The sequence below is a fragment of the Calypte anna genome, chromosome 10, assembly GCF_003957555.1.
Source record: "Calypte anna isolate BGI_N300 chromosome 10, bCalAnn1_v1.p, whole genome shotgun sequence".
Lineage (NCBI taxonomy): Eukaryota > Metazoa > Chordata > Aves > Apodiformes > Trochilidae > Calypte > Calypte anna.
In genome coordinates, this window is record NC_044256.1 from 5,279,384 (window position 1) to 5,293,495 (window position 14,112).

General features: G+C 36.3%; 1 protein-coding gene across 2 annotated transcripts in view; it reads right to left on the reverse strand.

Annotated features, from left to right (window-relative positions):
* Nucleotides 1-1,715: 1,715 nt before the first annotated feature.
* THSD4 (thrombospondin type 1 domain containing 4) overlaps nt 1,716-14,112 on the reverse strand; it is a 244,548-nt gene continuing 232,151 nt past the window's right edge. For both annotated transcript variants that reach the window (XM_030456848.1, XM_030456849.1), the window contains 4 exons: nt 10,159-10,332; nt 7,320-7,499; nt 4,441-4,585; nt 1,716-3,207 (listed from right to left, as the gene is read on the reverse strand). In XM_030456848.1, the coding sequence (XP_030312708.1) occupies nt 3,065-3,207; nt 4,441-4,585; nt 7,320-7,499; nt 10,159-10,332 (642 nt within the window). In that variant the 3' untranslated portion in view covers nt 1,716-3,064. The remainder of the gene's footprint in view (nt 3,208-4,440; nt 4,586-7,319; nt 7,500-10,158; nt 10,333-14,112) is intronic.

The window sequence follows — 14,112 nt, forward strand, 5'->3', positions numbered from 1 at the left end:
CCCCTTTAAGACGTTCGACATCTCAGACTCTTTAAATAAAATCTACAGCAGTCTGCATCATTTCTTACTTAGATTGGGTTTACACCTGCTCTAAGTCTACTGCATTCATTAGGGGCACCTCTGATTTACAGTGAAAAGAAAATCAGGCCCTCTGCAGGCATCAACCTAAACTGGTGCACTGCTCTATTAAAACAAGCATTTGCTATACTCACAGTTTCAAAAGCACACAATATGTGATGGTGAAATCTTAGCACAGCACTTACTTTTTGCAGATAACATTAGTACATCAAAGTGCTGAAAAGAAGGGTTCATTAGTTCATTTTGCAGGAACTGCGGTTTTGATTATGCTGACACATAAAATGACAAATTAAGCTGCCCAGAAACATTCTGGCAGTTACCTTATCATTAGATGTTTAATTAGGTGAAACTTTTTTTTGTTTTTTAATCTGATATATATGAAAACTGTTCTTATACTAAAAAAAAAGTACAGTTTGTATTCACTGCATTTAATTCGCAAAGCTCAGGCCTAATACTGTGTTATATTGTTATGTGTATGTATATATTCTTAGATATTTAGCTCCCTTGACCCCCTATTTACTTTAGTGTCAGCTTAATGGATCCAACAAGATTATCATCTTTGTAAAATAACCCAATGGCTGTATATTTCAGAGCAGAATACCATTATTTTATAAAAGTCCAGGATCACCTGTCTACCTGCTGAGTTGCTGACTGTCTCATAGACAAAAGTCTGTGCAAGCAGATTATTTTCTATGAACTGACTGCAAACCTGATCACTTCTCTGCATTTCATTCCCCTTGTGGTTTTCAGAAGGCCTTTTTAAGGAACAGGTATCTCCCTTGAGCTGACAGGATACACTTGCTTAGGACAAAAGAGACAACAGCAGAAATCATATACTGTGTGTCAAGAATTGCTGCAATGAGATACTCAAGACAAAAATCTGTATTTACAAATACTGGATTCCAGAGCTGTTTATACTGCACTTTCTCCATATCATTCTTTGGTCAAAAATCTAAGAAATATAATTATATTTCTGTAAGCTATCTTCATGGATATATCTTCATAATATCAAGGGAATAGGACTGCGAAAGATTCATGAATTCAAATGGAAACCTTATTAGTATTTCTGCTTCTAACATATATTCATATAAATTAATTACAGCAAAAAGCCAAATCAAGGTTTATAGAAACAAACGATTACATTATTGGTTTATAGGAACAGAGTAACTTCAAATTTTAGGGGACACACTTCTTCACTTCACTTAGCCACACAATAGTCGTTCATCATGTCCAACAGGAATTTTTCATGAGTGAATAAATAAAAAAATCTTAGGTTTGTCTGAATCCAAGGAAGCTTTTAAACTACAGGAGTTCCACCTTCCTGTGACACTTACTGATGTGACTGGTACCACACTGAGCAACCTTGGCTTTCTAGGGCCCCATTCTCTTTTCTACATCCTCTGCACCAAAGCAAAAGAAAAGTATCCATGATGAGGCTAAAACATGGCTCTTCCTCAGTAGCAGGACACCTTAATCACTGTTATATCACATCACTGAGAGTGACCTAACATGAATTATTAAAACTGTTTTTCAACTCAGACAACAGGCATCTTAGAAATATATGCACAGTTTATATCACTAATTTACAAGCAATATGCTGAAATAAACAGCTGAATGTGCAGAATTGTTTATTTTTTCCCTCACCCTTTATTCCCACATTTGAAAGACCTTTCTGGTTATTGCTAAAGAATGTGCAGATAATGCAAAAAACTTTCAATGTGCACAGCACATTCTATTTGCTCTTACCAAGTCCTAAGGCTGAGTACAGCAATTGCAGAAATGAAAAATCACCACCTATATTCAGGTTCAAGTCTGGAACCATTCTTGAGTAGTAGAAGAGGAGGCATATGAATAGATCTGTGTGATGAAACTGACTGTAAAAAGACAAGTATGTTGTAATAAGTGATCAAAACCTAAAGAATGTCAATAGCAAGGAACTCCTCTTTAAAGATCCTCAGCTACTACACTCATAATGCTTCCTGATCCTGAGAGGAGCTACTACTATAAAGCACTAAGGCCTGCACCCTTTGGTGTATTTTTCAGAAACTCTTCACATATCCAGAGTGGGTCTGGACAAGGCACTTTGGTATGGCAGTTGTTAAGCAATAGTGCAGACATGAGGCAAGATACCAGCTCACTGAAATCAATGCCCTACAGGAAAGAGACCTTGCCAAGGAAAACAATCACTTTTTTGTTTTATACCAGCAAAGGCTCTTCACCTTTCTGGTAAATCTGTCTTGCTGACAGCTGCAGTTGTTAAAGACTTAAAGGGCTAGACCCTAGTGGCACTCTGGTAGGTAACGTATTTTAAAATCCTTAAAAAATAATAAAAGTGTAACTTCAAGAGTTTATGAATAAAATATCAAGGCACTTTTGGGCAGTCAAGTATATATACATTTGCTGCCTGAGGACAGGAAGTCAGTTAAAAGTACAACTGAGAGGGCTTAACAGTGACACTAATTTATTATGAATAGACTGAAGAAATTAAAAATATATGTGAGAGTACTAAGAAAATGATGATAAATGGGTCTTCAAAGATCTGGTTCTCTGTGAAGTGTGCATGTTTCATTGAATTAGTCATATAATTTAAGGCAGTCCAAAATACCAAGTTAAGAGTAAGCACTCAGAAAATAATGCAGCAGCTGCATCCAAACTCATGAATTATCTCCAGCAATTGACTGTGACTCATTTAGTTTTCATTACTTTCACAATACTAAGGCTGGTATACTCTTTAAATAATTATCTGATGAGCAGGTGCAAAGAATAGTATCATTAAAGACTAATGCTTTAAAAAGATCATGGTTTTACAACAAACATTTAAAAAAAATAACTGCACAATAACTGTAACTGAAAGGGTGAGATTTAACCACAGTCTTGATGTAGTCAGCAATATAAAAAAACACCTCTAATAAGCTAAAACCTGCTGTAACACTGTTCAAGCTCCATCCAAAGACTGACATTGCCACTTTGAGTAGAAGGATTTTTGTTATCTACGTCCTAGAAATCCTGATTGTCTGTTTGCCACACGTGTACAGGATGCACAACAGGCTGTTTTGTAATAGGTGTAGACACAGAGCCGAGCCTGAACCACCACATTGCAATTGTAGTATTTATCTTTGCAGTTCTCATCTGTGGAGAAAAAGGAAAAGAGAAGAAACCAAAGCAACAGTATTAGAGCAACCATGTAAAATCCCTTGGACTGGTATTTAAACATTCATGGTCTCGTTAAAACAGGCTAGCTATGCAAATAAATTAGATTATTCAAGATCTCCTACATTTAACATAAAGACACATAAAGACAGGAAAGAAATCTATCTATCTATCTATCCCCATTTATACTGCTGTGGGTGTTTTGGGGGTTTTGTTCCTGTTTTCTTTAAATAAGAAATTTCTCTTGAATAAAGATGTTAGGAAAGTCTCTAGAATTCTTCGCTTAGGCACTTGTCCATTTTTAGATTCACAGGTACTGATCTCCTGTGGGAATGTAGAGATAACATCAGAAGCTGCAGATGTTATCTCCAAATACTAATGAATCTAAATACTATATTTACTAGAAATACTAAACTGCCTCTCTCCTTAAAAATATTAGAAACAATTTATAAAAATTAAAAAGGACAAAAACTAGTGTTAAGATTCCCCATTTTTCTAATGTGTTAGGATGTGTTCTGCTCATATTGTGAAATTTTCCTTTACAACCAACAGGCTTAGAAATACTTTGTAAGTGACAACTAATATTTTCATATGATTGGGTATGTGATCACAGAAACAGTGTCCTGGTTAAGAATAATTCTCAACTGATTTTTTTTGTAGCACAGGAAACTCTTTCTAAATACTTGCATCTTCCTTTGCTTAGTCAATCGCAATACTATTAGCATAAAATCTATATGAGATGGATGACTTATTCCAATGTCAAATTATGTGTATCTATATAATTACTATATATAAAAGAAAATCTGCTTGTCCTTACTGCCTTAGTTTGTTATTGGTTCTTACAGATCTGTGATCTGATACAGTGTATCATATGGGATCCTTTTGTTTTGTTTTAAAGACTGCTACAAGAAACCTTTGAGAATGCAAGGAGGCTGCATAAACCCACCCCATATGTACCATTTTCACAGAAACAGATTTCTCACTTTCTTAGCAACTTGGAAAGTAAGCAAGTTTCTTACATGTTAAAAGGAAAACAGTTTTAATCAGAAATGAAAACCTACTTTTGTACCAAAGAAAAGAGCTGTATTTTCTCTAAAACTAAAACCCTGAACTTGATAAAGAAAATATACTTTAAACCTGCTGCAAAAATAATAAATATTTTCTCCACTAGATGGAGTTCCATAGTTAAAACAGAACCTTCCTCTTCCTTACCTATTTCAGGGATACAATCGTGTGTGTTACATGGTTCTTTTTCTTCAGGTTTAAGCTGAGGGTCACACTGATTACTGGCTGTCATGTCATCTGATAGGCATCTCACCTCCCGAACCCGGAATCCTCCTTCACAGGACTTGGAACACTAGAATACAAAAGCTGAAGTTCATGAAGACCATTTGGGCCGTGCAAATGCAGAAAGACAAAAATGGGAACCTTGAAGCCACACCCAGGCATCACTGTAGCCATTTATCAACTTCACCAATTGTGTTATTTTTTGTTTCTGAATAATGAAGGCCTTAATGTATGGGTTCCATTTTTGAAAGGTTCAAAAAATATCTGACCACAGAGGCAACAACTGGGCAAATAAACATGGAGGACACTGCACAACTGAAAGCAAGCTAGAGTATTTCCTTTTCTGAATTTATTAGTTAGCTACTTGCCTCTCAAATTATTAATCCTATTCTTTGATTATTTATACTTTTCTCCCAAATTTACTCTTTCCACAGTATTTGTATATCTTACTTAAAGAACTTTGTGCACTGAACTTGACTACTTGACTGCACTGACCTCCAATGCCTTTTTGTTTCCTTCTATATATGACTGGGAATAATTTAAATTGCTTTTTTCTAATGCTTATTTATTTTTCACTTCTTGCAGCACAACAATTTTACTAAGCATTACAGGTTCCTTTGAATTTCTAAATACTATACTTCTGTGCTGCTTCAAAGTCTTATGAAGCCAGAGACTTTTATACTTGCTTGTCATGGTGTTTTTAAAGCCAATTATTACACATTTCTGCCCATACTGAAGCAAATCCCCTGTTGATTTCAAGAATTTTGCCTCAGTGAGGTCTTTGAGATTTGGCTTACTCTCCAGTTTGACCTAAATGCTCACAAACTTAATTAAACCTGAGTCATTTATAACGATTAAAACCTTAATAGCCTCGAGCTACTACAAATGTTTTCTTTCTAACTTTTGAGGCATAATTACTTATTTTCCTAACATTGCAAAAACAACTTATCACTATCATAAAATCAGATATTGTAGAAAGTGAGCTAGAAGTCTCAATAATGTATTGCTGAATTGCTTTTTCATCTACAGTCTTTCCCCACTTTGAAAAAGACACAGCCCTGTGGCGACAGTAAGAGAATGCTTGGGGTTAGTAATATAATTACTCATTACATGCCTGTATAGAATATTGTAATTCTCACACACTGAACAATAAGAACTTCAGTTTAGGTTTGTAGAAATCCTAAGCACTTGGAAGGGAACCAAGGCAGAATTTAGATGTTACATGCAACACCCTGTACAGAAACCCAGCATTCTGTGTCAGCCAGCCACTTCATCTCCATGCCTGAGAAGCCACACATCCTAGGTCATATAAAACATCTGCTGAAGATAGAACTGGACAGTTTCAAAATCTAGTACAGGGGCTTTGAACCAGTGATTCTGCTCACAGCTAACCCCAAAATCCTTTCTCTCTAGGTCTAGCAGTAAGACACACCACATACTCTGTCGATACAGAAGGAGAACTGAAAAACCTCAGCTAGCATACGTATTTATTCCTGCAGATAAGGTGCTCACAAAGGCTTGGTCCCTTAAGGATGTTTAGACACCACTTCCTAGGAAGTAGGAACTTAAACAGTAAGTAGGGATCTCTAAATACTTATCAGCTGATGAGTCTTAGCACCTTGTTTCTTCTCTGCCTGCCAAAGGGAACGTGTATTTTCACTTTCAGAAGGCATCTATCTGCAGCATTCTATGGACACAGACATATCCGGGCCACACACCTGCAGGTTCACATTCGGAAATGGGTTTGCTAAGGGGAAGTGATTCAATCCAAACTAAGAATCAAAAAAATTTTCAGCAACTTCAATCTATGTGGCTTTGTTATGAGCCCAACTCAAATAATGTTTTTAAATAAATATCTATACCTACAATTAAGGAAGAAAAATCAGGATTCCCTTCAGATGATTTATTTTGTTGGAGTCTACCTTCTTCTTAGCTTTTTAATTCTGCCAGTAGGCCAGTCAAATAATTATGCATTTGTAAAAGGGAAAACAAAAATAATTTCTCCCTCTCAAGTCATCTGGATAAGGTATTTTCAACAGTTCCTAACTAAGGGAACTCAAACTGAAGGCATCTGAGGTGCCTCCACATTTCAGAGCTGTCCTTCTGAATTTGACTTAAGGCTCAAGGAACAGTGTAAGTTCCTGCACTAGATATGATGCCATCTAAGCACTTTTCACACCATTTTTCATTCTAACATGACAGTGGACTTTCTGTTTTGAGAAAAACGTTGTTATTTTGTAAAAATCCAGTAAGTTTTGTCAGGTATAGAAAATGATGCAAAGACAGACAAGACCAGAGTATTTTATGGCACTGATAAATGTAGCTAGTGCATTTCCAGAGGACACTGAAGATACATGAAGCTCTACAATAAGTTTTCTCTCATTAGAGTTCTAAATATTGAAGGGTTTACAGTAAAAGTTATGGTAAAGCTGAATCCATTCCTCATTCTTTATTAAATGCTTCTCAATTTTAGTCATACCAGAGGTTTGAACAGAACTTTTTAGTGTACAAGACAGTTTCACTGAAGGAGCAAACCAACTTCATAAAACAGGAAGATTCTGAAGAGATTAGTGATGATAAGACAACTACGCTGTGTCTCCTCCTGGTAAAGATACCTCCTCATTTTCCTAAGCTCCACTGGGTGCCAAAGAGCTGCTTTCTTATTAGTGTCTTTCCTGTGCAAGAATAAGTCAATTTCATGATCAATGCTTTTATCCAAATTGTTATTGTTTCCTTTTCAAGAGAAAAACACAGAAAAATATGCATGAAACACATCTAGTTATAGAAAAGCATGACAGACTTACTGTGCTCCATTCTGTATGAAACCACTTAGATCCACAGGGTTTGAGGTAGCAAGATTGCTGGCTGGGAGGTTTTTCCAAATATGAACAGTCATAGGGGTTCAAAACCTCAAAATTACCTTCAGTTTTCCTAACACAAATTACTTCCCTCTGTTGAGTTCCACTGCCACATTCAGTAGAGCACTGCACCAGAGGAAAAAAAAAAAAAAAAAAAAGGTGGAGTTTGTTATCCAACAGATGCCCTTCAGCTTGTTTCCAAAGTAACATGTTTACCCACATTATTTGTTTCTGAAATAAAACAGCACACACACACACATAATACTTGAATTTTAAATAAATATTAAATCAGGAAAATTTATAAAGTTTTGCTTATTCTCTATTCTTGGACACATACCTAGACACTAATATCCAAACTCTATTTCCTTGTTCTTTCCTCAGCAAAACAAACTTGCCTGTATCTTTTCTTCCACCATTGACATATATATGACTTGAAGAAAAAGGGAAAGGGTAAAGTATTCCTTAAGTTCCTGTGGCAGGGTTTTTACACCTCAGAACCAGAAGAGTAGCTTAGGTAAAAGTTGTGTTGTTGCTGTTGTTAATACTTTTTCAGTTTTTTCTTTAGCAAGTACTAACACAGTAACCAGCAGTCACAGCTAGGAACTGGGACAAGAAAATGCTGAAGAATACAATAGTGACTAAAAGTGACCGTAAGTGTGTCACGGTTTAATGACAGATTTAATTTTTTATCTTAAACATGGTTACAGTGGCTAAAACTGTTTCTGTACATTTTTATTCCACATGGCACCTCAGACTGAAAACATGTTTCTAGTTATTTTTACGAAAAAGATGACATATGACTGTAAGTGTGCTTTTGGAGAAATATAGAAGTGTAGTTTTATCTACAGCTACAAAAAAATCAGGCCTTTATTTTTCTAATTAAAAGAGAAGCGTATCTTACTTTCTCCATAAACAGTGTTACTGCTTCTTGCTGAAGCAGGGCTGTATGCACTGCACTGAACCTTTGGAGGTCACAGCTTTACAGATCTGCACATTCTGTATGTTTTTTAGAAAATGTCTTGATCTGCCAGGGCGTTCTTTTCATGGCTGCAAGTGGCAGTGTGTTGCAGTGTTGGTTCCAGTTCTGAACATTTTACTCGCATCGGCTCTTACTGCCCATTTAAAGGTTAAACACACACATAATGCTGTTCCTGGCACTGGTAGAAAGGTTTTTAGAAGTTGATTCAACAACATATTGGTTTCTATGTTGCATAAAGGACTATGATTTTCAAAGGCTTTTTCTAGCCTAAACCAATCAAATATTATTAAACCTGGGGATTTTGTTTATATTTTCGTGGAATTTATGATCCGTTTACCAGATACCCACAAAAGCCTTCAGCTGAATGAAGAACCTTGAGATGATTGCATCCAAATAAACTCAAGAGAAAATAACCCAGCAGCACTTTCTTTACCACTGAACATCTCTGCTACTGCTCTCTTTTAATGCCTCCTCCAAAAACCAGTGTCCTATCATTCAGCTTTAGCTCTAGCAGAGCATAACAAGAAATGTCATCCACCAATCCCCCCTCCGACTCTGATCTACTGACTATCTGCTTTCATTTTGGTATTCATATGTCAGGACTTGGATGGTGGAATAGATGCTGTCAGATAGTTCTTTCAGTTAACATACAGCAAAGACTTTGTACCCCTGGTATGCATCAAACAATTCAATCTTATGCGAAGAAAGAAGGTGAATTGGCTTAACAGAACAGCAAATTGTGAGGGACAGAAACTTTGTTATTCAGAACAGGAGTCAGGATGACCTTACTGAAGGCCTCTCTCTGCGGCAGCAAGCATGGATACAAAGTTCCCATTCACCTGCATGGAGCGGTGTAAGTAACACAGCCCAGATCTTATCCATTATAACTGCAGCTAAGTATGTTTTAAATCCAAATTTGTTATTACTCTTAAAAATACATATAATTATCACTTACACTTGAAAGCATTAGCATAGTAGTGGCCCTGTAATCTCCAGCTCAGCTGTACCAGTATAATTTCCAACTCCTTATCACCTGGAAGATTCTTGGAATCTGAAATGCAGTGAGTTAACAGCACAGCCAAGAGACTTTCCCCTAACAACTCGATGCAGTGCAGGTACCAGCAGTCCAAAAGGCTCTCAAGGCTACTGGAGAGAGGGACATAAATGTCTGACCACCAGCTGACAGCTGCTGAAATGCCTTTGTTCCTGACAGCAGAAATGTTATTTACAGCAAGAAGGACTATTAAGATGGGGATCAAGAGAAAAATTTACCTCAAGGAAAGAGCACCAGGATACAGGACACTAAGCAAATTTTGTTCTTTTCACCCATTATCACACATTTCAGAACAATAATACTGAAGCTCCTTTTTGGGTTTAACCATGGGGTTTTGTCTTTTGGAATATCTCTCTCTCTCATACATGTCTATGTATACCCTGCAGGTATTCCTAATCACAAAGGCTATACTTTTAAAGGGTGCAAATGTAGCTCTAGCATTCACCTCAATATGCTAAGCAGCTTTCTGTAATCTTTTGTTTTATAACTCTAAAGGGTCAGTTGAGAAAGCAAACTGAAGGTACAGAGGAAGTGAAGAACAAAATCTTATTTCCATCAAAGTAGAAAACCAGCAGGATCTGAAAAGTATTGAACACAAACCCAGCAAAATGCAGGAAAAAAATCCAAATATTCTGCAGAGATGAAGAAATACTTTAAGGCACACATAAGTGTGCCTGCACGAAAAGTACATAAAAAAACCCAAAATACCAGCAGAAAAAGATTTTAATAAATATGTTAGATATAGAGTTTACCTGTGTCCAGCCCCCAGCAAACCACTCCTGTTTCCCAGCACAGGGTCCATTATTGCAGGGAGTTGTTTCAGAGGGTCTGTTATTGCCACAGCCTTCCAGAGGCAAACTGCTGACATGGTTTGTCATGCAAACCACTGAGCGGGTACGGATTCCATCACCACATTCTGCAGAACACTGGGGAGCAAAAGGCAGAACATATTCACTAGCCCACACTTCAGACTGCACAATGAAGTAAGGAGAAGCAAAAATCAAGCAAAAGTGATTGAGTTGATTGCTTTTACTTGTAATTCAGCTGTAGCAAATCATTTTACAGCTTCATACCTTTGAGTACACTACAAGCAGTACCTTTACAGTTGCAAGGGAAAGAAATGGAAGAATTGGGGAAGAAAGAAATCTATTTTTTAATAGCTTTTTCTTCTTCCTATATGTAAATTCCTTCAGTTTTTATTTTATTCATCTTTCTGCATACCCATTAGCAGATGTGAGAAGGGGTAGCACCAGCAGGCAGTTTTTCAGACCTCAGACATATTTCAGACTGAGTTTTTCTACAAATTTCTCCTCCAGCCATTCAAGCTGTCAGCCACCTGAACTCATACACTGGTTAAAAAGCTGAGGCTAGGAAGACTCTGAGGGCTGTGGAATTGGTTATCAAACACCTATATAATGCATCCAGAAGCTTTTGTATGTAACCAGTTGACAGAGTACAAGAAAGCAATAAAGTAGAAAAATGCTAACATCTTTGACAGGTTGTTTCAAATGCTTCAGGTAAATCCTCAGCAAGTAACTGTGACAATCACTACTTATTGCTCAGCCTCCTTACATTTTAAGTTCTTAATTAGTTTTGGCAGAGGAGATTGCTGTAGAATTTTATTGAAGTTTCTAATGGTATGACTTCCCAGTAATTAACATTCACCATTATCAACTTTTCACTGCTAAATTCTGAATACTCTTAATAAATAGTGATATGCAGATTCCTATTTCACATGCTCAGAGATAATATGCATGTCATCCATAAATCATGCAGGATAAATTCCATTTATGCCCTTAGAGTTTGGTCATTCATCTACTTCCGTGGGAAAGTCTTTGATATTCTATTGCTCTGGGCAACATCAAACTATTGACAGACCAGAAACATGCCAGGGAAATAATCAATTCTTGTGTTAAGACTGATTCTTTCCTAATATTATCTTTTTCTTTTAAAATGCATTTGTAGTTGCATGTCCATTAAAATAAAAAATAATAAAATAAAATTAAAAAAACTATGTGGATCTTGCTGAAAAATATGTATATAATGACATTTAAACAATCACAAACAACTATTTTACACATGCAAAGAAAACCACAAATAAGTAAGTAGTATATGGGAGAAAAATATGCTTTTGAGTGAAATTTCAGATTTTATTTTTAACCTAAAATGTCATGAGTTAGAAGAAACTTTGTATTACTTCTACAATGGACAGTACATTCCTGGTGAATCAATGTAACTCTGTACTGGAACATCTTTATTTTATTTTAATCTATTGAATAAAATAAGACTGATTCAAAGACCTGCTAATGAGCCCACTAGTTTGATTTGGCTCCCATTGGTAATGTGAAGGATATTTCAAGGATACTGAAGGATACTGAACAGCAGATGCCATGATAGCACCACAGTTAATAAGAGGATTAAACAATATAGTCATTCATCTTCTCCAGAGAGTGTCCATCAACTGAATATACAATTGGTTGCAAAGTATTCTTATTTCAATCTCACTGAAGAATACTGCTTACTGGTGTGAAGAATGCAGCCATCTTGTATTTATCCCACAGATACAGTATAGAAATATATTATCAGCTTCTGGATTCTTTAACAAGATGATTTAATAGAAGGGCAAAGCTTTACTAAATAGAATCCCTAAAAAACTGAAAAAGTGATTGAACTTTTGACAAGTCATTTTTTAACAAACAAAACACAGTTTTGGAATAACCAGAGATTTAGAATTTCAAGAGATGCTTTTATAATCCACAGGAATACAAAGAATGTGCTCATAGTCTGGAATGGTTTCTTCCTCCATCTGCAAGCTCTAATAACTAAGCTTCTCTTAAATGATGTCTGTAAGTAACACAACCATTTTTTTTGTTGGTGGTGCACAACAAAATTTTCCACCTTCATACAGGTGTGAGGAATAGACTTTCCTCCTCAGCAAAGGAGATTTGGTGGCCAAGGAGATCTTTTCAAAGTAAACTCACAAAATCTTGAAAATACAAGAATCATGCAAAATGTGCTAGTAGTGAACACTTTCCTGATCGTGTAAGCCATAACTACACTAAACCCATTTCAAACAGTCCACCCCTAGATAAACTGCTTCACTGAGCCCTATAAAATGGCTGCCTTTCAAACCCACTGTATAGAAATTAATTTTGTGGCTGTTCATATTTTATCCTTGGCAAGTATGTTCAATTACATTATGCACAAAGAACTATGCATCTATTCTGTAAATACTTTTCTTATTTCTAAGTAATTTTCATTTGACAATCTGATTTGCTTTTCTGCTTTGTAAACCAGTGCTGGGAACAAGTTTAGTCTATAAAGTCATCCAGAAAATCTCCATAGTGTTATGTTTTAAATTATTATGCATGAACTAGGCTTACATATCAAATAACAAAGGAAATACCAAATGGAAAATTATAGGGTTGTCCCACCCTCTGCTGCAAGATTTTACTACAGATTAACTACCCCCAAAGGATTTACAAAGCAAACTTAAACCTGAATGTTTCTGTGTTAAGTATTTGGTTTTTCATGGGTTTTTTTCTTCCTTTCAGTAAAAATCTTCCATGTGAAAGCCATGATTTCCAAAGCCCAAAGCAGGGAGTAGGGAGTGTTTGGATAATGAACCCTCTCTCTTTGGTTTTCACAAATGACACACCCACTACTTTCAGTTTTGTGCCATTGACTTGTTGCTTTAATACACAGTAACTGCCATAACCTACATTGTATGACACAAGGAACTTTCACAAGCTGAAAGTTTTCTGTTATGGTCCTATTATTAAAGGTATTTTATTTCACTGTCTTGTTTTAACTGGCAGAAATTCCTCAAAAACTTCAGTCTGTGGAACACCCTCCCTAGTTTTAAGGAGTCTGCCATATCTCCTCTTCCTGAGATCCTTCCATCATGAATCCAGTTTCAGTAGCTTTCAGTTGCCATTAAAAACTAAAAATAAGGGGAACAACCCTAACCCAGTGTTCCAACAGTTGTCAGAAAGCAGCATTTGAGGAACATAAGGCTAGTTCTAGCAAACCTGAAAAAAAATGCAATTGAAAGTCTGAATTTTTGTCACAGCCACACGACATGGTAGAGCAAAACAAAAAAACCCTTTGCCAGTGCCAGTTTCCTTTCACTAATATGCTGGCCCTACTCATTACCCTTAGCTGGGGCAACAGACCACAAGAAACTAGCAGCAAAATCTACCAGAAATCCAAAGTCCTTTCACCCAGTTCTCAGCATCACTGCTAACCTTCATTAATTTCTTAAATAGCAACCAATTAATTTCCAGTAAAATGTCTCCATTTGTGCAGGGATTCTGTTTACCACACTTCAACCTCCATAATCTTAATTATTTCCCTCAAATAGTGAAGTTTTTTGCGACTCATCCTCCTGATGTTACACAACAGCAAAAAATAAAAATTAAGATCTGTGCTTGAAATACATTTATGAAACTGTTTAGCATTGTTTGACCTACTCCGAGAAAATCTCCTTGAGAAGGGATTTTAGAAGGATTATGTAACCTTTGTTTTCCCTAAGAGGTATATAAAAAACAGGGGGCTAGGTGGATAGTCATAAATATCCTCATGTATTGCCAAAATACTTTCTGATATCTGGATCAGAATTATTTCCATTTAGAGGGCATCTATGCATACAATAGGTGCAGGATCCTAAGTCAGACTGTTCCTTTATTTAGTCTGGCAGGTCCATG